The sequence below is a fragment of the Echinops telfairi genome, unplaced genomic scaffold (assembly GCF_000313985.2).
Source record: "Echinops telfairi isolate 266 unplaced genomic scaffold, ASM31398v2 ScPeMD7_22;HRSCAF=79, whole genome shotgun sequence".
NCBI classification, from domain to species: domain Eukaryota; kingdom Metazoa; phylum Chordata; class Mammalia; order Afrosoricida; family Tenrecidae; genus Echinops; species Echinops telfairi.
The window spans coordinates 10,551,548-10,574,847 of NW_022103919.1; the positions used below are offsets into that span (position 1 = coordinate 10,551,548).

Below are 23,300 nucleotides of genomic sequence, written 5' to 3' on the forward strand. Positions count from 1 at the left end.
AGATTCACTTCCTGCAAGACATCCCCAAGGAGAAGCCACAAGGACCTACCCTGATGCAGCCCTGGGTGCTGGAGCAGCCATGTGGAGACCCCTGCCAGTGCTGAGATGCTTACATGATCACTGATTCGCCTTTCCTCCTGCAGTGGACACCATTCGTGTGTTTTGCGAGATGGAGGAGGACTTTGTGGATTGGTGTCAGACATATGGGCTAATGTTGGACTTGTGGGCTTGGGCAGCACTGGGTTGGGATGTTTTCTTGCTGTGCCCTTACCCTTTATATAAAACTTTCTCTTAGATATATGAGTTTCTGTGGATTTGTTTCTCTAAAGTACCCAGACTAATACAGGAAAGTTTCATAGTTTTTCTCAAACAACACAGGGCAGTCACAGGGTTATTATGAGAAAGTTTTATTTATTATTCATACATATGTATGAGTATATAAATATATGTGCATATATGAGGGGCTTCAAAAAGTACATAGAAAAATTCTCATCTGATGTTATTTTTCCATGAAGTCCCCTTGTGTGTGTATATGTGCACATATTATTGAAACTCATTGCCATTGAGCCCATTTTGATTCATACTCGTACATAATTTATGTGTATATAAATTATTTTTTAACTACATTGATATTAAACTCAATGTTCTCTGATAACCTTTAACTTAAAAAGAAGAAAGAAAATACTCTTTTCATATGAGCCTTTCTTGATCAATCTTTAGGTTATTTCAATTTTTTATTACTGTAAACAACATTATAATAAATGTGTATCAAAAATATTCCTACAAGAGAAAAATGAGGAGCTGATGCCAGGGACTTAAGTGGAGCGCAAATGTTTTGAGAATGATGAGAGCAATGGATATACAAATGTGCTTGACACAATTGATGTATGTGTGGATTGTGTATGAGTTGTTTGAGCTCCCAATAAAATGATCTATAAAAACAACCTTAAAAATGAAAAAAAAATTCCTACAAGTGAAATGACAAGGTAAAGGATATGCACATTTACACTTTAATATTGTAGCCAATTTGTCTTTCAAATTACAATGGCTGTCCAACTTCACACATCCACCCAAAGTGTAGGAGGACCTGTTTTCCTCAGCATTTATTGGCAGCATAAACTTTGTTGTTTTTTAGCCAATTTATTAAGTTACAGAAGCCTCGTTGTTTTACTTTTCATGTGTCTAATTCAAAGTGAAATTGATTTTTGTGTGTATTCGTCTTCCCTGTGGACTTCCTGTTATTTTGTCCATTTTGTAAGAGGATTTTTCACAGTTTTCTTTGTGATTTCTAGATGTTCCTTGTACATTACAAAACTAGCCCTTTGTCATTGCTGTCATTTCCATTTCTATTTTGAAATTTGCTTAGGGTATCGTCTAATGGAGTTCCTAAATCTTCCGTCTGTTTTTTACAAAAAGTAGCTTGTTTGAACAGAAAAGTCACACTAGTTCTGATAGGAGGTGAGCCGGACAACAAACCTAGAGATGTGATGCTACAGATAAGAGTGTCCAGGGAGGAAAGGCAATGTTCATTTTCATCGGTTATTAGAGAGCCTAAGGTTATGCTAGATCTGGAACACAATTGATATTCTAGGCTGTACTGACTTAACAAGATAGGCTCTCAGGTTTTATTGAATAATGTAGGCTGAAATCAAAAGAAAAACAAACTGGGGAAAGGTCAAATCAATAATGACATATCCTAATCTCCAAAATAAAGTTACCCAATTATTATTAAGTGTAGCTCTACTAACTGATCTTTTTATAATTGTCAGCATCCATAAATACTCTCATTTATTTACTGGCATTTACTGGAGGCTTAAGGCAACTTCAACACTGACAGTCTCTTATTAGTTACCATTTATAGGTAGTTAAGTGTCTTATTGCTAGCTGCCCTTAAGTCTACCCCTCGCTCCTCGTGACTCCACGTGACACACGGACTAGGACTGCTCCCTGGGCTTTCTTGGCTGTCATTTTCATGCAAAAAGACTGTTTTTTCCAACAGAGCTGCTAGAAGGGTTTAATTGCCAACCTTTAGGTTGTAGCAACCCAACACTTTTGAATGAAAGGGTTGCTGTAGAGGCCATTGGGAATGACATTGACATTGGAGGTCAGAGTACAATGGCTTCATAAGGTTTCAGAGGTTGGGCTCTCTACAGAAGCAGACAGCCACACCCTTCTCAGGCAAAGTGGCTGGTGAGTTCAAACCCTTTGATCACTTTTCCACCATGCATCCTTCAATTATAAGAATGCCAAATTGGCTAGAGAAGGTAAGAAAGATTTTCAATTCAGGGTCTCCTCAAACATTAACTCAATAGAGTCAGAAAATGGGCTGCTCATGATCTTTGACTCTGGTCTCTTGTCCTTTTGCCCCATATGGTAAGACCCAGGTATAATGTTCCTTCCCGGGAGAGGTTTGAAAGCAAACCCACCTCCATTCTATTGCCCGCTCCCAAGATTAATCCATAAAGAAGTAATATGAGAATCCCTTCCTTGATCTTTGAAGTATCTTACCTTTGAAATACCAATATCCAGGGTAAAATGTCCTGAAAACACAGAACCTGTCTTATTATTTTTTCGTGTATTGGGACTTAACAAATGATGTGTCCCAAAATGTATGGTAAGTGATCCATCATGGAATGCACATGCATGAGATAGAGCATAGCTTAGCAACTTATTCAGAGGCACGGGGCGGGTGTGTGTGTGTGTGTGTGTGTGTGTGTGTCTGTTTTATTTAATGCACTCAAATAGCTAACTAACCAGAATGGTCTAAAATAATCAAGGTGATTTTAGGCAATCCGATTTCAAATGGAAAGCCAGTGGAAGACTCTTCAAATACCAAGCACAGAACGTTCAAAGGGGAAAATTCTAAAAGGCAGAATCTATTTATGGGCAAGGCTGTCCAGTGAGCACATTAGAATAAAGTATGCTCTTATCTGAATGGCCAATTAAGCTCATGAGCCACTCCAACCGATGATGAATGGCTACCTGGAATAGGGTGCTGAACAGGGAGGCCAAGGATGGCTAGCTTTCTGCTGATACTATTTCTCTCTTTTTTCAAATAACATCTTAGCCAATCCCTTAAGAATGAAAACTGATGCTTTGCTTCCAGAAGCATTATTGCCAAAACAAACAAACAAAATCCCCCAAACAAAACCATAAAAACCCCATGAAGCAGTTTTGACTCATGGTGTATTACTCTAGGTACTTTAGATAATGTATTAGTCTAGGTACTTTAGAGAAACAAATCCACAGCAACTCATGTATAAGAGAGTTTTATGTAAAGAAAATGTGCATCACGAAAACATTCCAACCCAATGCTGCCCAAGCCCAGAAGTCCAACATTAACCCATTTACCCAACAGCAGTCCACAAAGTCCTCCACCTCACAAAACAGAGGCAATGATGCCGACTGCAGGAGGAAAGCTGAGTCAGTGAACAAATAAGCATCTCAGCACTAGCAGGGGTCTCCACATGGCTGCTCCAGCACCCAGGGCTGCATCAGGATAGGTCCATGTGGCTTCTCCTTGGGGATGTCTTGTAGGAAGTCAATCTTACAAGCTGAAGCAGGGAACTGCTAAGGTGACCTGGTGTGACCATCACAAAGCAAGAGACCCGAGAGCTATTGGGATAGTTTATTGTGCCAGCCTGGCTGATAAACACAAGTGGGATTAACTGAAGGGCAGAGAGATAAATGGCTTGATGAGCCTTGCCTTTTGTATCTCTTGCTCTGTGATCATCGGACCAGTGTGCGGCTGCCTTGCTTGTTCTGTGCTTCAATTTAAAGGCTACACTACCTGTGGAATGCCTAGCCTGTGGACTGTGTCGCTGTAAGTTGAGGTCCCTTTAAGACATCTCTGGAGTTGGGGACTGGCGGTTGGTGACCTGCCTTGTGATAGGCTGCTGTGCTGACATAGCCTAGCTCTCTCTACAAATAGAGGAAGATCTGGCAGCAGACTAGACTGGAAGGACTGCTAGTCTCTCAACTTTCTCTCACAGACGTGAGTTGCACTGAGCCATTTGTAGTGCTTTCTAATTTAACTGTTTATTTCTTGTATTATATATTTATCTGTATATGATTTAACAGTTCACTTCTTGTTATATATCTAATTATCTTTATAAATAAATATATTAAATTATCAGCAATTTGGTTTTATCTCTCTAGAGAACCCTGTCTAATACACATGGGTCTGAGTTAGAATAGATTTGCCAGCAGTTCACACCTGCAGCAGCAACCTCTTTGTCTGGGATAAAGATGATTCTTCCGAATCTCTCTTTAACCGATGTGGCCATGTGACCAAATACTGGCGCACAGAGTGTAAGGAAAGTGAGGGGCACTGTGTCCTCACTGTGCCTTTAAAAGGAAGAATTGCACCTTTCTTTGACTCCTTTTTCCATATGGCTGGAAGGTAGCTGTCTCACCTTCAGCTCACAGGATCAGCCTTGGGTTGGCGGCAATGGCCAGTCACCTCCTCACTGGTAGTGAGTTAAAGGAGGCCAGATGCCATTTCCTATACTTTTTTTTTTTTTGCACTTGGCTTAAGGACTGAGTCATAAAACATATCTCTAAATAACAAATAGCCTCACCAACCAAGTCTGATATTTTATGAATTCTGCAATCACTTCTGCTACTTGTTGACTTAGAAAGGCCAAGCCCACTTTAATCTGCTGCTTCAGAGAAGGCGCCTCTAGGAGGCTGCATCAGATGAAGCCACACTGAAATGTCAGCTGCTACTACGACAACGAGGGAGAAGAGCAGCCGATTCTTCTAGAAAATTCCAAACGGCAAAAGCATGGGCTATGGAAGTCTAACGTGACCCAGCCTTCCCCATCAATTCATACTGTAATACATGTGTGTCTAGAAGGTCCACTGGGATGGTAGGACTTTGTCTACTTACTTGGGACACATTATCAGGAGAGGCTAGTCGCTGGAAAAGGAGACAGTGTTTGATGAAGCCAACCGTGTCACAAACGAGAGAAACCCTTCATGACAGGTTGGCACAATAGCTGCAGCAATGGATCCACAAGTAGCAAAAACTGCAAAGATGGTGCAGGGTGGCACTTAACAACTGGATAAACATTAGGCTACTCTTTGCAAGGCCGGCAGTTCAAGTCCACCGATTGCTCTGTAGACGAAAGATGAGGCTATCTGCTCCCGTCAAGATTTACAGTCTCCGAAATCCTATTAGAGCCACCGTGAACCAGAATGCACTCAACGACGATGGGTTGGAGCTTTGTTGGGAAAATAGTCACTTAGACTAGATTCTGTTTGTCGTGGATTTTGTCTGATGTAGATTTGTGAAGTATGGAGATTGTAAAGAAAAAAAAATCTAGTCTTGCAATGAAATATAATGAAAAATGTCCACATCAGATTGGTGTTCAGAATATAGATATAAAATCCCACCCCCCAAAAAACACAATTGCTTGCTTCAGCCAAACCTCAAATAATATTCAAACAAAAAGGAGTAAAAGTCTCATCAAAGAAGTTTCTATTCTCTTCCTCCAGTCACTTTTTGGAATAATACAGTAAAGGAGAAAAAAAAATATCTGATAATGGTCCAAAAGTAAGCTTTTAAAACACCACTGAACCTATTTACCTTCAGCTTTGTTTTGACACCTTTAACAGCTAGTTTCTCCCTCTGACTGTCATTGAGTTGATGCTGATGCAGCCACCCGCTGTGGGTTTCTGGGACTGTACCTGTTTACAGCAGTAGAAAGCCCAGGCTTTTCCCATGGAGCGGCTAGTGGTTCCAAACGGCAACTATGCAGATCGCAGCCCAACCTGTAACCACGCCACCACCAGGGCCCAGACTCATAGTCCTCAATAACCCTGCCTGACAGCATGACTGCTGGGGGGCCCTGGAACAGTGCACACCCCTAGATAACTTGAATCATGTCAATGAAGTTCTATGTCCTTGGCAGGAGGGAGCAACTGTAGTTCAGAATGTATTACAAGGGTTACATGTATTACATGGCTTACATGTTGGGCTGATCATGGCAAGGTCAACTGACTGAACCCCACAGCTTCCCTGCTAGAGATAGCATTTCTGTTGCCTGCCCCCCTCCCAAAGACTAAAAGCCTCTGAAGCTGTATATAGGGTCTATATCAGTCGTAATTGACTCGACAGCAGTGGGTGACTATGTGTGCCTAGCAGAGGCTAAAAGTGCTTTGCTACTGAGATATTTATAAATGAAAAGATATGCTGCTTAGATTATCTTTAGTTATCCAGAAGAGGAAATAGGTGGGGTTAAGTATAGAGGAAATCAGATTAGCCATGGAAGATCATTTTGGGAGCTGGGCAATAGGTATAGCTTTTGTATTTGTTTGAAGTTTTTACTAATAAAAGGATTTACCAAAAAATACACTTGGGATTGGAAAGCTTTGTCAGTCTACTTAAATTATACTTTCTAGAGTGGAACCTTGGTTCTCACTCATTTCACTGGAAGGTGTTTTATTGAACAGCTAAGCTGTTCCCCAAAACATGCTAAGTCAATTCAATGTTTGTGTGAGCCATACGTAGTGCAATAAGCATGGAAAGTGTTCATTGTGGACCTTTGATTGCTTAACCTCTTGAAGCTTAGCATACGGGATATTTACTATGCTAGGGGGTCACTTTTGACACAATTCAGTTATCTCTCCCTCTATGGTTCAATCTGGTCTTTGAAATGAGTGATTCTATGTTCTTTTAAATCTCAGTTGCAACATTTCTTTTGCCAGATTCACTGATCCATTCGTGGAATATAGATATAAAGGGAATGCATTGCCTTGTGCCCTTCCTGTTCTCTTCCTCCTTCCTACATGTCAAACACAAGCTCAATCTACGTTGAACCCAAGCCTAGGTTTATTCTATTACTCAAGCTGAGCGTGGCTTGGGGGAAAAATACACAACCCTGGTGGCTCACGTCGCTTTACATATATGACTGCAAATCTCAAGTGCTTCTTGGTTGCTATGTGGCCACCCTCCATTTCCCTGGAGTACTCAGTCACATCCTATAAACAGATTGCTTCATCCTTCTTATCTGTCCTCCACCTCCAACACCTCCTTCCCTCCCACATCCTCAACTGATGACCCATGGTACTGTTTTATTTAAATATAGAAGCAATCAGAAAAGAAATACTTGATCATCCAACTAGAAAATGTTCTATTCTACCCACATGGAGCCAATTGACCCTTCTTTTGTTCCTGTTACACAGGACGAAAGTGCCCCTGATCTTCATTCGTGTGTCCCCAATTCCACCCCCTCTCACTTTCTGAAGGACTTGGGTGACATTCTCTGGAAGCTGGTCCTCATCCCACTTTCCTTTCTGTAAATTCTTACTCCTTAGGCACGCTAGACTCTGGGGTTCTCAGTATGCACTGGCATCTCCTAGCATCTGTGCAGCAGGCTTGCCATGCCTAGTCTGTAACACGCATGTGCACACCCACTCACATATTCACAGGTACATATACATGCTTTAGTTCTCTTAATAGCACTGGTAACTTTCGGGCATCCAATACTTTCTTATTTACGTATTCATTGGCTCCTCTGGGCCTCAGACCCACATCTTGCTTATTCCTGCTGCTTTTCTTGACCCTCAATCATGTCTGGCATAAAACAGGGTCCAATTGTGATCATCAGAACAATGAAACGGTTGAGATTTTGCATGTTGACGTTTACAAGATTGCAGACCGATAGAGGCAACTGCCCATGTTTGGGGGGGAAAGAATCTCCTTTCAAAACAAATCTGTTGGGTAATCAATGACCATCCTTTTGTATTGACTGCTGACAGTAGCGTGTGTGAGGGAGGGGAGAGCATGGAGGAACGCATGCCAGAATGCTGAGGAACATGCAAAACACCGGGTGCTTGCAATGTGTTATTCCTCGGACTTGGCATGTGGATCAGAAAGGGTTTATAGACCTGCGTAGAATTCACTTAGTAGCTCAGGAGAATATTCTTCAAAAGATCATGCCATGTATATAAAAATAAAGGGGGGAGTGCTGCTGAGCGGTGGCTACAGTCGACAGGCCATCCCTAAGTGATCCAGATGAAAGGCACTCATGAGGAAAGGCCCGAGTGTGTCCTCCGGGACAGCCAGCTTTAGAACAGTAGCACTTAAACAGCATCTAATTTTCAGGGGCAAGTTCATTCCATGATCATATTTTAGATGTCCTAAACTCTTGAAGAAGGAAATGAAAGGACTGAGGGACACAAGGCCTCTGGACTTTGGGTGCTACACTATTTGAGTGTCATTGGATTTGTTTCTGTTTCAAATGTGTTCCGGCCAAATGCAAACTTTCTGTGACGTTGGCCCGCAGCCACGTGAGGCTGCTGAAGAGGGCTCTGGTTAACATCGAACTATGGACTTGGGTAGGATTGGGCTATGATGCCCTCCTAATAGAGTTGCTGCTCGATATAAAGTTCTTTCTTATACAACTATGAGTGTCGCTGGCTTTGATTTTCTAGACAATCCCACCTGACACATAGCCCAATGTGTAACCTTCTCTGCCATCAGGGCTCCTGGGCGTCTAGGAAGCTTCAAAGACAGTCCATAACGCAAGGGGGGCATGACATTTGTCAATTATGCCGACTCCAATGACCATCTGGCCCTATCTGTCCACACTCCCTTCTATCTATTGCCACTCAGCCGCCACTCTGTGGACTTAACTACTACCCCAAACTCAAGAGGACCAAGGATATTTCAGGAAATTCTCTGATTTCATGCCTCCGTTTAGTCCTGGGTCTATGCCTCTTCCCGGACTAGGTTCCCATTTGCCAATATGTCCATGTCGCAACACCTGTCTTGATAATCTAGCATGGCCCTCGTGCCCCCAGGAATGTGACTTATTCCTGATGATCTACCAAAGGACAACCAGCTAGTCCTGAGACTGGCTCCTTGAGCCTCCTGATTGTCTAGACTCCACCTGTGGCCTCTTCTTTACCTCTGTGATGCTGAGCTCTGTCCCTTACGGTACCTCCCTGCAGGGCCACCCTCACACAGGGCAACCCCTCCATGAGCAATGCAGGAAGATGCTCCTCCCAGAGGGGCACCTGCATTACCAACACACATCTCCACTTGAAAGGACCATCTATAAAAAACATTCTTTCCTTTGGGTCACCTGTTAGGTGCAGGACTTGGCCAACAGAGCCCTGGCTAAGCTTAAATTCCCACTCACACCCTCTTTTCTGGGTGCCTAACTCACACAACCACACACCTAGCTCTACTTTCCATACTACTTGACTATCTAGCTCAGCTGCCACCAGGGATGCATACAATGGCATCCCTTACCTGCCTGGATATATATCCTCAAATACTAACATTGAACTTGATCTTGAGCTTGCTTCTTGTTTACCCTGCTCCCATTCACTTTGGATTTCAGCTCCCTGCTATGGCTGCTTTCTTTCTGAACCTCGGGGTATAAAGAAGAATATAAAAAGATAAATACAAAGGGGTTTTCAAAGTTTATAGAAAATGGAATGAAAAGATCATGGGATTCTCTCCCCCCTCCCCATACTTCTTGAAGCCCTCTTGTATATGTCACTAATTATATGACATCTGCCTGTTTTATTAAATATTATGATTAAATTAGGTTTTAGTATTAACAGCCAAATATACCACCCATTGCTACTCGTGCTTAAAAAATATCTACCTCTGTTGGTTTCTAGATACATTTGTTTCACTTTTATAATTTCTTCTTTTTCTTTTAGAAAATGTTTGCTCGAGCATAATTTGTATTTTCTCTTTCAAAAGACACTTGGGGATTCTTAGGTAGATAAAAGTTTCTGAATTCAATTTTGACTGTAGGCCTGTACCTCATTTTTTTTATTCTAGAATTCTTTGTGAAAAACATAAATGCATGAAAGGTGACTGCTTAAGGCAGTAGAGCTATCTAAAAGATGAAACAAGAAGCGAGACTATGGAAAGGAGAAGTCTCAATTTGATATGAGGTCTAACATTGCGGTTCTAGAGGAGAGGGGGCTGCAAGAAGCACTTGGGATAGATGCGGAGACTTGAGAGACAAGCAGAGATAAAAACTTCTTGGACAAGTCAAATCAAATTATACTAACTTTTGGAAAGCTCGTCTGGTCAAACAGAATACTCTTTTGTATTTTGGAATTCCAAGTTTTAGAAGGTCAGCCAATTAGGTCAACATTTCCCTGATAGGAGTGGGAGTGAGCCTTCACCTTACTGTATGACATGGCTTTCATTTTATTTGGGGAGGAGAAGTGGTATTTGTTTTAATACCATTGTGACATTTACATGCAAGACACTTCATGATCATTTTGCTAAGCTGTTTGCAGTTAAGACAAACACGTCCATCTAATAAACATCGCATAGAGCACTGAGTGCTAAAAAGATCATTGTAGTGCAAGCATTTGATATGCATTTTGTGGTAATGATGGCTAATTTTATTTGTCACATTTACTAGACTACCCCTCCCCATTGTTTGACCAAACCCTAGCTGCTGTCATACAGTTCTTACATATGATTAAAATAACTGACCTTGGGAGAGGAGATTCCTTTCCACAATGGAATGCAATAGGATGACATGTGCGTACATGGAATACAATGTAATCACTTTCAATAATACATTCTAATGTTAAAAAAATCCACCAATCAATCCGTTGAGGTCATATTGTGTAGGGTGGTTCTAAAACTAATCACTTCTGAGTGACTCAAGGGCCAGAGATCTGACAGACACACCAGGGAGAGACAGCGGTTATGGGACGCCTCACTGACAAGCCAAGAACTCCCCAAAGTCAGAAGCAGAGACCGGGAACTAGGAGAGAGGAAGGATCCGCATGGCTGACATGCTGCTGTGGGCCTTTGTCCTCCAGAACTGTGAGCCAATAAATTTCTGTTCCCTAAATCCATCCACTTATGATATTTCTGTGGGGGCACTATTTGGTAATGAGGACTGTGCTATGCAGAAATAACTAGGCACATACCTAAATACATTCAAATCGACCATAACTGCTTTCACAAAATTAACAGACAGATGAAAGCTTTATCTTTCACGATGTTTTAGCTTAAAGAATAGGTGGTTGCTTTGAATGACCCTAACTCAGCCAGCTTTTTTATTTTTAAGCTACCAAAGCAAGTTTACTAAATAGACATAATTTCTCTAGGGTGCCTCTCCTCCTCACAGTATTTATTGATTCAAGGAAGTAAGAAAAGTTTCGGGAAAAAGCATATCTACATTCACAAACCGAGAAAGGGCAGAACTTCTCACGCCTGAAAACTGGGCTGGAGTCCACTAATTCCACAGTTAGTTCTCCCGCCTCCAATCGGCCACTTCTGGATGACGTTTGCCAGTGCTCAGCGCTGACCTTGTGCACGTCCTAACCCTATTTGAGCTTGCGCAAGGCTTCACAATATTGCTACCTGGAGTACGTAAAATGATTCCCTTTCAGTACACTACCCATGAGACCCGGCAGTGGGGACAGCAGCCTACTTACTTGTATTTATCTTCTGAAGTGAAATATGCTTTTCCAATTGTCTCCGGAGTTTCACCTCTGCTCCGTATTTTCCAGTGGTCCCATTGTCAGCCAGGATGAAATGGGAATGCATGCTGTTGAGAACAGTGAGCTTGCTCATGGGGTTGGACATGGTCTGGTAGGGACGGACAACCTGCCGGATTTCAAGAAGAAGAAAAATGAATCAGAGAAAGAAGGTGACATTTTAAAAAAAGGGGACCCAGATATCATGTGGAGAGAGAGGAAAACAATCAATCATTTGGTACAGTAAGTTGCGAACTGTATCATCTTCCTAATATTCTTTTGGAGAGAATAAAATTTATGGTAAAAGTTCCATTTGAGGAAATATCATGCCATCAGGGCTATCAATTTACTTATTTAGGTCCCTGTAGGTGAATACGAGAGCCCTGTTGGCTAAGTGGGCTACACACTGAGGTGCTAACCACAAGGTTAGTAGTTCAAAGCCACCAGCCACTCAACTGGAGAAAGATGAAGCTGTCTAGCCCCTATAAAGATTTGAAGTCTTGGAAACCCAAAGGGGAATTCCCTCGTGTCCTGTTGGGTTACTATCATTGGAATCAACTTGATTCTAGTAAGTAAAGGATGGATTCATTTGGTACTTTGGTGGTGGTGGTGGTGGTGGTGGTTGTAACTCCATGGTGAGTTACACTATTCTCAGTGAGTCCTGAGTTTTAACTCAATTAACATGACTTTTCTGGCCATAATCCCTTAGGCGATAGATCATAATCTGGATTTCACACCCTTGAGGCTATCGTCCCAGTTTGGAGGGCATTATTTTATAATGAATAAAAGTACGATATGATTAGGATCTGACCTTAGAGAGGGGGTGAATCAGGCCACACTCTTTGTTTAATGGTTATCTCGGTTACTGTTATGGTAATGGATGTAAGGAATGATATGCTACAACTGAGAGGAGAAAAGCTGCTTCGGAGGGGCCTGGGGAAAAGCCTGGCTGAAAGAGATTAGTAGGAGGGCAATGCCTACTGAAAGCATCCTGCCTGAGGCCCCGGTCATGTGTACATGAATGGGAGAGTCCAAGACTGGAGAATAGATTGTTATTATTTTTTAAATTTTTATTTTTAAAATCATTTTATTGGGGGCTCATACAACTCTTATCACCATCCATCCATCCATTGTATAAAGCACATTTGCACATTCGTTACCCTCATCATATTTGGGTGAAGAGTTAAGTGTTAATTTGATTGCACTAGAAGGCGGGGGAAGACACTGAAAAGATTTGCCTCTGGGGAATTGTGAGCAGGATTCTCTGCAATGACATCCTGCGATATAGAATGACCCCTTCTGAGAACAGGTGGTGTGATCACATCACTGCCAAGAGCCAGGAGTGGAGCGAGCCCTCTGGACCCCGCATTTGGTTTACCCCTGCTTGACCTTCAGATTTTAGACTAACAGCACCCATCGCGATGTGAGGCATTTCCGCAAGCATTTTTGTGTTTCTGTGGGACATTGTAGCTCTTCTAAGATGCTGGAAGTGTGAGGGCACATACTCAAGGGAGGAGTCGGGGGAAATGGAGCTGACTGGCATCTTGGCAGAGTTGGACATTTGGGACTTCTTTAATCTCCAAGTCCTTGGGGCCCATTTGGTATTCATTCTCACAAAAGAAATGATTACCACAGAGACTTTCAGATTTTTTTGCTATAAAAGTTTTGATAATAGATTTTTCATATCAGAACAACAACAATGCCTATTGTGGGCTAGTTGCTATGCACACATTATCCAAATCCCTTGTGATGATCTTGCAAGCTAGAGGCTGTTATTTTTATTTTGTGTGTGAAGAAACTGAGAACCCAAGCGTCAAAATAAATGTTCCATGTGCTTATTATAGGTAGAACCCAAATGGACATCCAGGTTTGCCTGATTCCAAAACTGATGCTTTTTCCACTTCGCCATATGGCTTACACCCAATGGGAACATTACATGATGTGTTGGAAATCTACCCTTGCAATCCTACCTTGAGTTAGGAACTATATTCAAGATAATGAAAGAGGAACACGGACAGACTCACTGTTACATGTCGCTAGGAGAGCCTTCTTGGTTCTAAATCCAAAAAACCATCACAGGACAGGAATGAACATTACTGGGTGTTTGTTTCTGTGCCTTCTTGTGGGGTGTATGTTAATTATTGAGTTGGGGTGCTCTTGTTCATGTTCATGTTCCCCATGAAAGGTTCTAGTAAGATTGAGTAGTTTGTTAAGGGAATGACATAGTTATTTAAGGAAGAGCAATCTTTAGCAATAAAAATCCCATGCAAGTCATTTTTCAGATCCCGATTCTGATTTCAAACCGTCTACATTCCCCCGTGTCCGGCAAATAGAATGCCCTTCGTGATTAATGAATGAGCGAATATAGAAAACTCAAGACAGATATGCTTTTGCTTAAAATGGGAACCCAAACAAAACACAACTCTTATCTGAACGGTTTAGGAGTTGATTTATAAACTTAAAATGTGTAAGTATTTCCAAGTTTTTTAAATACCATCCAGGTCTATTAACATAGATGCAATTTATTAAAGTAGCTGTGATAACAGAACATTCTCTATAGCTTCATTTCAGCTGGCACTTCTTGATAAAGGAGCCTGTAACTTTTGGATTATTGTTCCCAGTAATCACATAAAGCAGCCTTCAATTACTTCCTGTCTAGATGGGTGAACGAGTGAGCCCCCAAATACCACGGCGGTGGTTTACTGGCCTCATCCTGAACCCTTTACACAGAAAGAGAAGGCCTCTTATGGTTAAGGTTCCAATTTTGTTAACTTTTTAAAATCATAAAACATTCATCCTGCAGTAATGTGCAAGCTAATAAATATTAATGCTTTGTGGAAAGAGGCCAAGGAGAACAATTTTCTCCTATTCTTAACATGACCCTGTATTGTGATTTTGGACAAAGAGAAAGATTTGTGATTTCGTTTTGTCTCTAAGACCAACTCTCCTCCAGAGATTGAGCTATGTGTGATGGTGAGCCTCAGGCTGATACATGCACCCTTATTTTTAATTCCCAGGAACCTAATTAGAGACTGACAATGAAAGTGAAATTTCCAAATGGATAAAGAAATGGAAATGATTCCGATGAGTGCACCACAATTGGAGAATGAAACAACACAATGAAATCATCGGCCTCGGATGATTTTTCATTTCCTCCGCATGGACTCAGAGCACCTTGGTATCCCAGTCTTCTGAGTTTTGACCTCTTGGGCATAAGGTACGTACATCAAACTGAGATCGAGTTTAGGTGATCACTGATGAATTTGAATTTCTTTTTTTTATTGATGTCCATTTCTTTTAATGTAACATGAGGGCAAGTTAAAGGTGATTCTATTTTGACAGAGAGTCTGTCTGCTGAATAGTATCATTGTGCCGGGCCGTCAAGTGAGTGTGTTACAGAGGAGAGCAGCACCATGAGACTTCCTTGGGGATAATCTTTCTGAAAGTAGGTCACCAGGTTTTTCTTGCAGGGAGCTTGTGGGTGGATTCAAACTGCCAACCTTTCAGTTAGCCGCCGACTGCCCACCACGTGTACCACCCACGTGCAGACTCCTAATCGAGGGGCTCACTTTGGAAAAGAAGGGAAACACCTTCATTCATCTTCCATCATTTTTGGAGGAGATGCTGATTCTTGGAAGTGTTCGCAACCCGCGGTTACAGAACTGTGAATCCAAGTTCTACCAATGACGATGATCATCTGCGTCTCATTTTCTGAACCTTCAAACATAACATGATAAACCTGCTTACCTGGTGGGGAACACATGAGATGATATATGCCAAATTATCTGGTGCCACACCTACCTCCTAGTGGGTAATCTATATATATTTTTTCCCTCCTTCAGGTCTACTTTATCAACAGTGTACTGGTTTTCCATTTGCACCAAATCAAACTCACTGCCATGAAGTTATTTCTGATTCAGGGGGTCTCCATCAGGCAGGGTAGCACTGCCCTGTGGATTTCTGAGAATATAAACTTCATCAGACTAGAGAGCCTCATCTTGCTCCTGTGGAGCGGCTGGTGGCTTCAAACTGCCAGCCTTGTGGTTAGCAGCCCAACCTGTAAGCACGAGGGCTCCTGCCAATTGCATACTAGGGACCAAATGAAATGATGAGAGGCACATCATTTACTTTTACTTAAAACCAAATATTTAAATCAATCAAAGTGAGTAAAGTAAAACCACCGCCACCAACAACAACAAGCCCACCACCAGTGGACAGAACATACAGCACCATGTCTTTTTCCTTTGCCGCATTTCTCCCAAGCATCTAAGAGAGAGAGAACCTCTGGGACAGTTTGTTGGTAAAAGTTGGTTATAACTTGCTGAATTCTTCAGAAGAAGGTCTTTTGGTCTAAATTGGGTAAAACAACCTACTTAATATTCTGGATAACAGACACACTAGCTCTCTATTTCTGTCGGAATGATCATTTGCATAGCTACAAAAGATTTGCTCAACTTCCTGTTGTGTTTTCCAAATGGGAAAAAAACATATTTTTTTTATCACATGAATACAAATGAATTTTTCTTTGACAACATTTTGGAAACCGTGCAACTGCTTTTAATATTAAGACTCCATAAAAGAGGGCTTTATTTAAATTAAGTAAGTAAACACATACTCATACATCTATAATAGGGCTTCAAAATGTTGGTGGGAAAATGGAGTTTATAGGTAATGGGATTGTCTCCCCCACAAACTTTTAGAAGTCCCTTTGTATCTGTATGTGTGTGCATGTGTTGTGTGTGTGTAGTTCTAACCCGAACATGGTGACATGTTCACAGGTTGTACGTATGTTGGATCACTGTAGCACTGTTCTCTGCCAGGGGTTCCTAAGAGAATGAAGGCTCCTACTATATACATAATGGGTTGCCTTTTTCGTTGCTACTCAAAGGGCTTTCAGTGGCTACTTTTTCAGAAGTGGCCTAGCTCTTCTTTCTTCCTACTCTGCCTTAGTCTGGAAGCTCGGCTGAAGCCTGTTCTCCATGGGTGACCCTGCTGGAATTTCAAACTCTGGCGGCATAGCTTCTAGCAACACACAAGCCATCCGAGGAGGTCAAACTGATAGATGAGGGGAGCTTCTGAATGGGCTTTCAGACATGGTATTAATTTGTTTTTAGGATGGTCCCGATTCTGTACTATCCTAAGGAGACTTAAAGAAATAGTCACTCCAATCACTTCTGCACTTCATACCTCTGGAAAGAAAGCGAGGCGGAGAAAGGCTGCCTGGGTGTAAAGAGCCCCTATAGAGGGACCCTTCCTGAGTAGTAACCAGAGCAGCACTTTCCCTAAGAAGAGGGAAAAAATGCTTAAGAGTAGATTTGAGACACCCAATATTCTCCAGGAAGCCTGAGCTAGAATCTTTCCAAATAATGACATTTGCCCCTCCTCTTTGTCCCCCAAAGCCACACGACGGAATTCTTCACCCATTCATCTATTGCACACCACTCAGTGCTGTCAGGAGCTCTGGTGGTGTCATGGTTAAGTGTTGGGCTGTGTTCTGCATGGCTGGCAGTTCAAAGCCACCAGCAGCTATTTGGGAAAAAGACTGGGCTTTCTACACCCATAAACAGAACCCCCCAGGGGGACTCACTATGAGTCCACATTAACTCAATGGTAGTGAGTTTGGTTTAATTCTAGTGTTGCTTAAGTGTTAGTGAGATTCTGGTCACAGGCCTCTGAACACCTGGAAGCTGAAACATAGCGATCCTGTGAAACGAAATGGAACTGCAAGGATTGTGACTGTATTTGTTCCACGAACTGTATTTTTTCCCCAATAAGGCACCTGTGATCACTGTGGTCTGTGGTGTGGAATCTCACTCACAGCCACCCTACGGGACAGAGTAGAATTGCCCTGTGGGCTTTCCTAGGCCGTTGTCTCTACAAGACTCGATCGCCAACGCTTTCTCCTGCGGAGCAACTGGGTAGGGGACAATGACCAACTTTTCTGCGTAGCAGCCCAGCACTTAAGGTTTGCACCACAGAATTTAAATTCCACTCCAGAACAGCATCATAGAGGGAGCAGTCAGAGGCTTCAAATTGATTTTAAAAATTTAAAGGACAAGGGGTCGGTTTTGCTGTTGGACATTTGAAGATTGAGTCAGGGGGTGGGGGGCAGTGGCTCAGCTGGGCATCTCTGACAGCGGATCTCTGACAGCGGATCCAGACGAGTCATCTGGAACGTTGTGGCTACCCAGGTCAGGCAAGGAACCAGCAGGCAGCAAAATGGAGCTTGGGCTTTGGAGAAGGAGAAACAAAAGGAGTGGTGGGGTTCCGTCCGGTCTCTGGGGATCAGAGATCCGTTGCTGGGAGGGAAGAGGGGACAACCGCTGAGAACTGGGAAGCATCCTCTGGGTCTGAGATGAACGGACGTGGGGAGTGAGAGAATGAAATGGGGGCGCGGGGATGAAGACTCGATGCGTCCTCATAATCATAGAGAGACCGCAGCCAGCGGAGACCCTGGCTTATTATTTCCTATTCAGAGAGCTCGGCTGTAAGCCTAGGTATAAAGCAGGGTCATATGGAAACCCAGATGTTGCCGCCCAGCTCAGCAATCCAAACCAAAAAACAGCAAGCCCAGGCATCCATCACCAAAGAGTGCCTGGCTCCTTTCACTGCGAGACTTCCAATGAAGTCCACAGGAGGAGCAATTACATGGTGTTTTCCTACAGCACTGTGGAAATGAATCTCTCAATGCATATGCTGCAGAGAGCTGCCTGGGCCTCGTTTCCAGCTCTCCCCTCAGGTAGACTCACATCCGTCCCTTTGCCCTGGACCAAGGGGGACCATGTACCCTTCAGCCTCAGGGCGTACGGGTAGTGGGCAAAGGCCGACCGATTCTGGAACGGGTTCCTTTCCTTAGACATCACAGCATGTCCGTGTAGTGATTCTTAAAAGGAGTTCATAAATCCTTTGAAATTCTCCCCTGAGAGAAGGTGGGACTCAGTGATTCACTGCTAAAGCCTAAAGGGGGAAAAAAACAACCCATTATTGATGGTGTACAATTTACAAAATAAAGTCATTACTGTTTCTTGGCTCATTTACTCTGAGGGAAGCCAGCTTCCAAGTCATGAAGACAAAGGAGCAGCCCCGTGGAGAGTTCTGGAGTCCCTTGGGGGTTCAAATAGAATTTGGCTGCTAACTAAAAGGTTGAAGGTTTGAGTTCGCCCACAGGGACCTTATAAGAAAGGCCTGGTCATATATTTCTGACATACATCCAGTTGCCATGTGTCAAAAATCAACTTGAGGGCAACTGGTGTTTGGATGAAGTCCACAGGTGAGAAAGGTCTACAAGCAGCAAGTAAGAGCAGGGGGCCCTCACTAGAGCCATGTGGATGGAGTGTCTTAGAGAGGATTCTGTGACTCCAGGTGCCCCCTTGACAATGACGTCAGGAGAAACCCCGAAGCACACCAATCCTGATGACCATGCACCCACTCCTGACCCCAGAAACTGTGGTATGAAATGGCAGTTGTTTTAAGCCACAACATTTGGGAGTGATTTGTTACACAGCAACAGAGGATTTATGCAGTAGTGAGTTATCTTCTTCAAAACCCAAAGGGTGTCATCTCCTCTCCATTCTGGTCCCGTTGATCTATCATAACTGGATGCTGGTGTTATCACAGAAGGTGTTGAATGTCAACAGAAGAAAACACCACCCTGCTCTGCACCGCCTGCACAATTGCTCTTATGTTATAGCCCATCGTTACATCCACTGTGTTAATCCACCTCATTGAAGGTCTCGCTTTTTCATCTTCTACTTGACGAAGCATGATGTTCAACTCCAGGGATTGGTCTCCTGATAGCATGTCCAAAGTACACGAGACAAAGTCTCCCCATCCTCGCTTCTAGAGAGCATTTGAGTTGTGCTTCTTGCAAGAGAGATTTGTGTGTTCTTCTTCACCAACACCACAATTCAAATGCATCGATTTTTCTACAGGTTTCCTTATTCCTTGTCCAGTTTTCTGACGCATATGAAGCAATTGAGAGTGAAAACAGGGGAAACCGTCCAGGAAATGGATTGACCCAATAGCTACAGCAATGAACTCAAGCATACCAAGTATCAACATGACACAGGACGGGACAATATTTCTTTCTATTACACATAGCTGGGACTGGCTTGAGAGTAACTACTTACCACAATTCCTCCCACACTCTGGTCCTCTATGCTGCCTGCCATTTTGCCTGCCATTGTTCCCTGGACTCTAATTCATTCTTTGTTCTGTTCTCGATGGCAGGTGTAACTAACATCTTCCACTTTCCTCACCTGTGGCCCAACACTATCCCTCCCCATCTGGCGGATGGCCTGCCCCAGGCTCTCCGACACTGGCCAGGTGGGTGACCGAAACCAAGTTAGGTACCTTCTGCATCAGTATCTCCATCTGTAAATGGAGATTCATAATAATTGTGGGTGGTTAATTATATAATCATCCATGAAATATAAAACTCATAGAGAAAACACATACAAATCCAAATTAATGATAGCTGCTACTATTGTTGTGAAGCAGGGACATAGACTATATAAGGACATGACCTGGGGTGGGGGTGGGGGTGGGGGCGACATAGTCTTAGTTTAAATCCCAGATCACCCATTCCTAGTCAGGTTGAATCGGGCATGTTACTTAACCTCTCTGTGTTTAGTTTTATCATTAGCCAAATGGCACAGTGATTGCTGTTGTCAGGTACTATGAAGTGGGTTCCGACTCACAGTGACACTATGTAAAACAGAACTAAACACTTCCCTGTCCCGCACATTCTCACACTTGCTGTATACGTCTGGATCCATCGCGAGAGCCACTGTGTCAATCCTTTTTATTAAAAAGCCAATCTCTTTTTCTCTGCCACTCTACTAAGTATAAAGTCCTTCTCCAGGGAATGGTCATGACTGACAACATGTCCAAAGTATGAGACAATGTCTGACTATCCTTGCTTCTTTTTTTAAAATATATATATATATATTTTATCCTTGCTTCTAAGAAGCATTCTGGTTGTCCTTCATCCAAGAGAGATTTGTTTATTCTTTTGGCAGTCCATGATACTCTTTTTTTTCTTCTTCTTCTTCTTCTTTCCATTTGGTAGATTTTATTGGCTTACTATGACTTTTCACAAATAATGTGCATGAGTAAATAATGTGCACATCTTTATAAGGCTCAAAGGAATCTAATGTTCAAGGCGGTTGCACAGTTTAAAAAGCAAACAAAAAGCATATAACATGCATACTACTGGCATCAAATTTTAGTGTGACATCTGCCTATTTTGTATGGATGCCCTAGGGCTTACATTATTCTTGCTTAATTTACCTTCACTTGATGCATTCAATGTTCTCCACCAGCGCTACAATTGAAATACACCTGTTTGGATGAGGGTGCCGATGAATAATATAAGAACACTGGAAGTACAACAGTTGTGATATTAAATTAAATAAAAACTCCTGAGTGTATGGTGAGATTTAAGTAAGTTTCTCCATGTAAACATGCTCAGAAGGGTGGAGACAGTAAGCTTTTCCAAAGCACCGAATGATATTATTATTGTTATTATAATCATTATTATTTCAGAGATAAACTCGTAGTCTCCAGGCTAAATCCTTTTCCATTTCCTGTCGCCAACCTTTTGCCGATGTGTCTTTTTCTTGTGCACAAGTTGCCACTAACTACTTTCTGACTTCTGGAGACTCCAGGTGTGTCCATGTAGAACTGTGCTCCGTCGACTTTTCCATGGTGGGATTTGGGGTCACAGGCTTTTCTTCCTCAGGCTGGACTAAACGGCTCCGGCGCGGGTGTGCTAACTTTAGGCATCGCTCATGGATACAGGTTACAGGAGTTTAGGTTGTGGATCTCACCGGTTAGCTCTGGACCCCAACATAGCAAGGACTCTTCAGGATTTCCTTCCACCTGGTTTCTCTCTTATCTTCCTATTTCTGCCCCCCCCCACCTCCAATAGTTACATTGATAGAAAATGCATGCATCAAACACTTCCATAGCTAAGTCAATTTGTAAAAGAATTGTGCATACATCTTCACAATCTATCTTCCTATTTCTCTCTCACATAACCTAACTGAAGAGTCTCCCCTCTCAAAGACAAAAATCCCTCCAGTGTTGGCTCCATTCAGCTACTCAAATCCTTGCCCCCTTCACAGTCAGTCCTATAAAAGACTTGTCTCTGCTTCTTTTACGTCCTACTCCTTCCTCAATCCATTGAACTATGTTCTGCCTTTTTTTTTGGTCCTCTGAATCGGCTTGGATCAATGATGTCTGTCTGTCTGGATAGACATGTCCGGGTCTGTGTCTTCATTCCTCTTACCTTTGCATAGCCCTTCACTCCACTCTCCCCTCGGCCTGCATTAGCATTGGCTCTGGTTTTGTTTCTACCCCGAGGTCTTTGTTTAGAAATTAAAAGTTGGAGAGCATTCAGGTCCAGGTGGAGGTCCTGTTTAAACACACCACACACCTTCCCTTGGTGATGCCACGATTAAATATCTTTAAACCACTTACCCCGCTGCCAACCCAGTCCAATCTGACTCGTGGTAATCCCACAGATGTTGAATCCTACTTTAGACAGTTGCCAGTGCTTGGAAGTTTGAATGCAGATTGAAAGGCATTTCTTCTGAGGCACTCAAACCTTCAACCATTTAACTGAATGTGTTAAAAAAAAACAAAACAAACGCCCAGGGTTTCCTGTGATGACTTTAATTACCATGGTATGTAGACACTGTCCAACTCTCAGTCTGCGGTCTAGATCTCACTCCTGAACTTGGGCTCATGTACTCAGGGGTCTGTTGGACATTTTCACATGGAGCTTGAAAATCAACATGTCCAAATCCTACCTCAGCAATGCCTTCTTCACACAAGCTCATTCCACGTGGAAGTGGATGAGATGCCTGTCTCGATCGTTGGCCCAGAACCTGCACTTGGTGCAGGTTCAGTTAGCATTGACGCTCATCTGGAAAATGTAAGAAACTTGGATGGATCTTCTTGTCTCTTGGCGTTTCTTCTCACACCCCCTAGATTCGTGGTAAAGGCCCAATAGCCCTCTGCAGAGATCACCATATGAAATCACATTTGGCTTGCCTCAGAAAAAAACAGGGAATTGCTGACTTGATTACTTTATCAGAATTAGCCAGCAACTGTGTTATTAAACTTGATTTTTCTTGGCTACAGATGTTAAGATGACATCAAAAGAATATAGCCTAATTAAATATAAGGATTTGCTCCTCATGTTTATAAAATTCAGAGAATAAAGCTCTAGTTCAGGGAAAATGGAAGATGGCATTAAATTTAAAGATAATTTCATATCCATATGAGATGATGTGCTGGAAATCTATCCAAATATCATTTTCATCCTCCAGCTACAATGGAAAGTGCTTTGTCTTGTGCTCATGGATGGATTTTTAATTGGGCGTGTGTTTTATCAATTGGGATTCAGGAATAGGCAATTTATAAAAACTTCAGATTATTCGATTACTTGAAGCTCCTCTAGTCAGATTACTTTTTTAAGTAAGGGATTTTAGTCTAAAGCGTGTTATGATGCATTGGAAATTATTTCTTGACTTTACACTGGTAATATTTTCATAATTATTTATCAAGGTGGAGATTCTTCAGGGAGAAAACCTCTTGTAATCACTCCTGTCAACCCACAAGCAACAAAACTATTTCTATAATGAGCCAGCCAGGGTGCAGTATAGCACGGATGAAACATGCAACACTCTTCTAGTTCTTTACTGCTTCCTCCCCCACCACTATCATGCCCCCAGTTCTACCTTACAAATCTGGCTAGACCAGAGCATGTACACTGGTACAGATAAGAGCTCTTGACACATGGAATCCAGGCAGATAAC

At 42.5% G+C, this 23,300-nt stretch overlaps 1 protein-coding gene across 1 annotated transcript in view; it reads right to left on the bottom strand.

Annotated features, from left to right (window-relative positions):
* The window catches only part of LOC123521514 (transient receptor potential cation channel subfamily M member 3-like), a 386,500-nt gene that overhangs the window by 34,786 nt on the left and 328,414 nt on the right, over positions 1-23,300 (bottom strand). Inside the window, exon 6 of the mRNA XM_045288617.1 lies at positions 11,434-11,605. Within this exon, the coding sequence (XP_045144552.1) occupies positions 11,434-11,605 (172 nt within the window). The remainder of the gene's footprint in view (positions 1-11,433; positions 11,606-23,300) is intronic.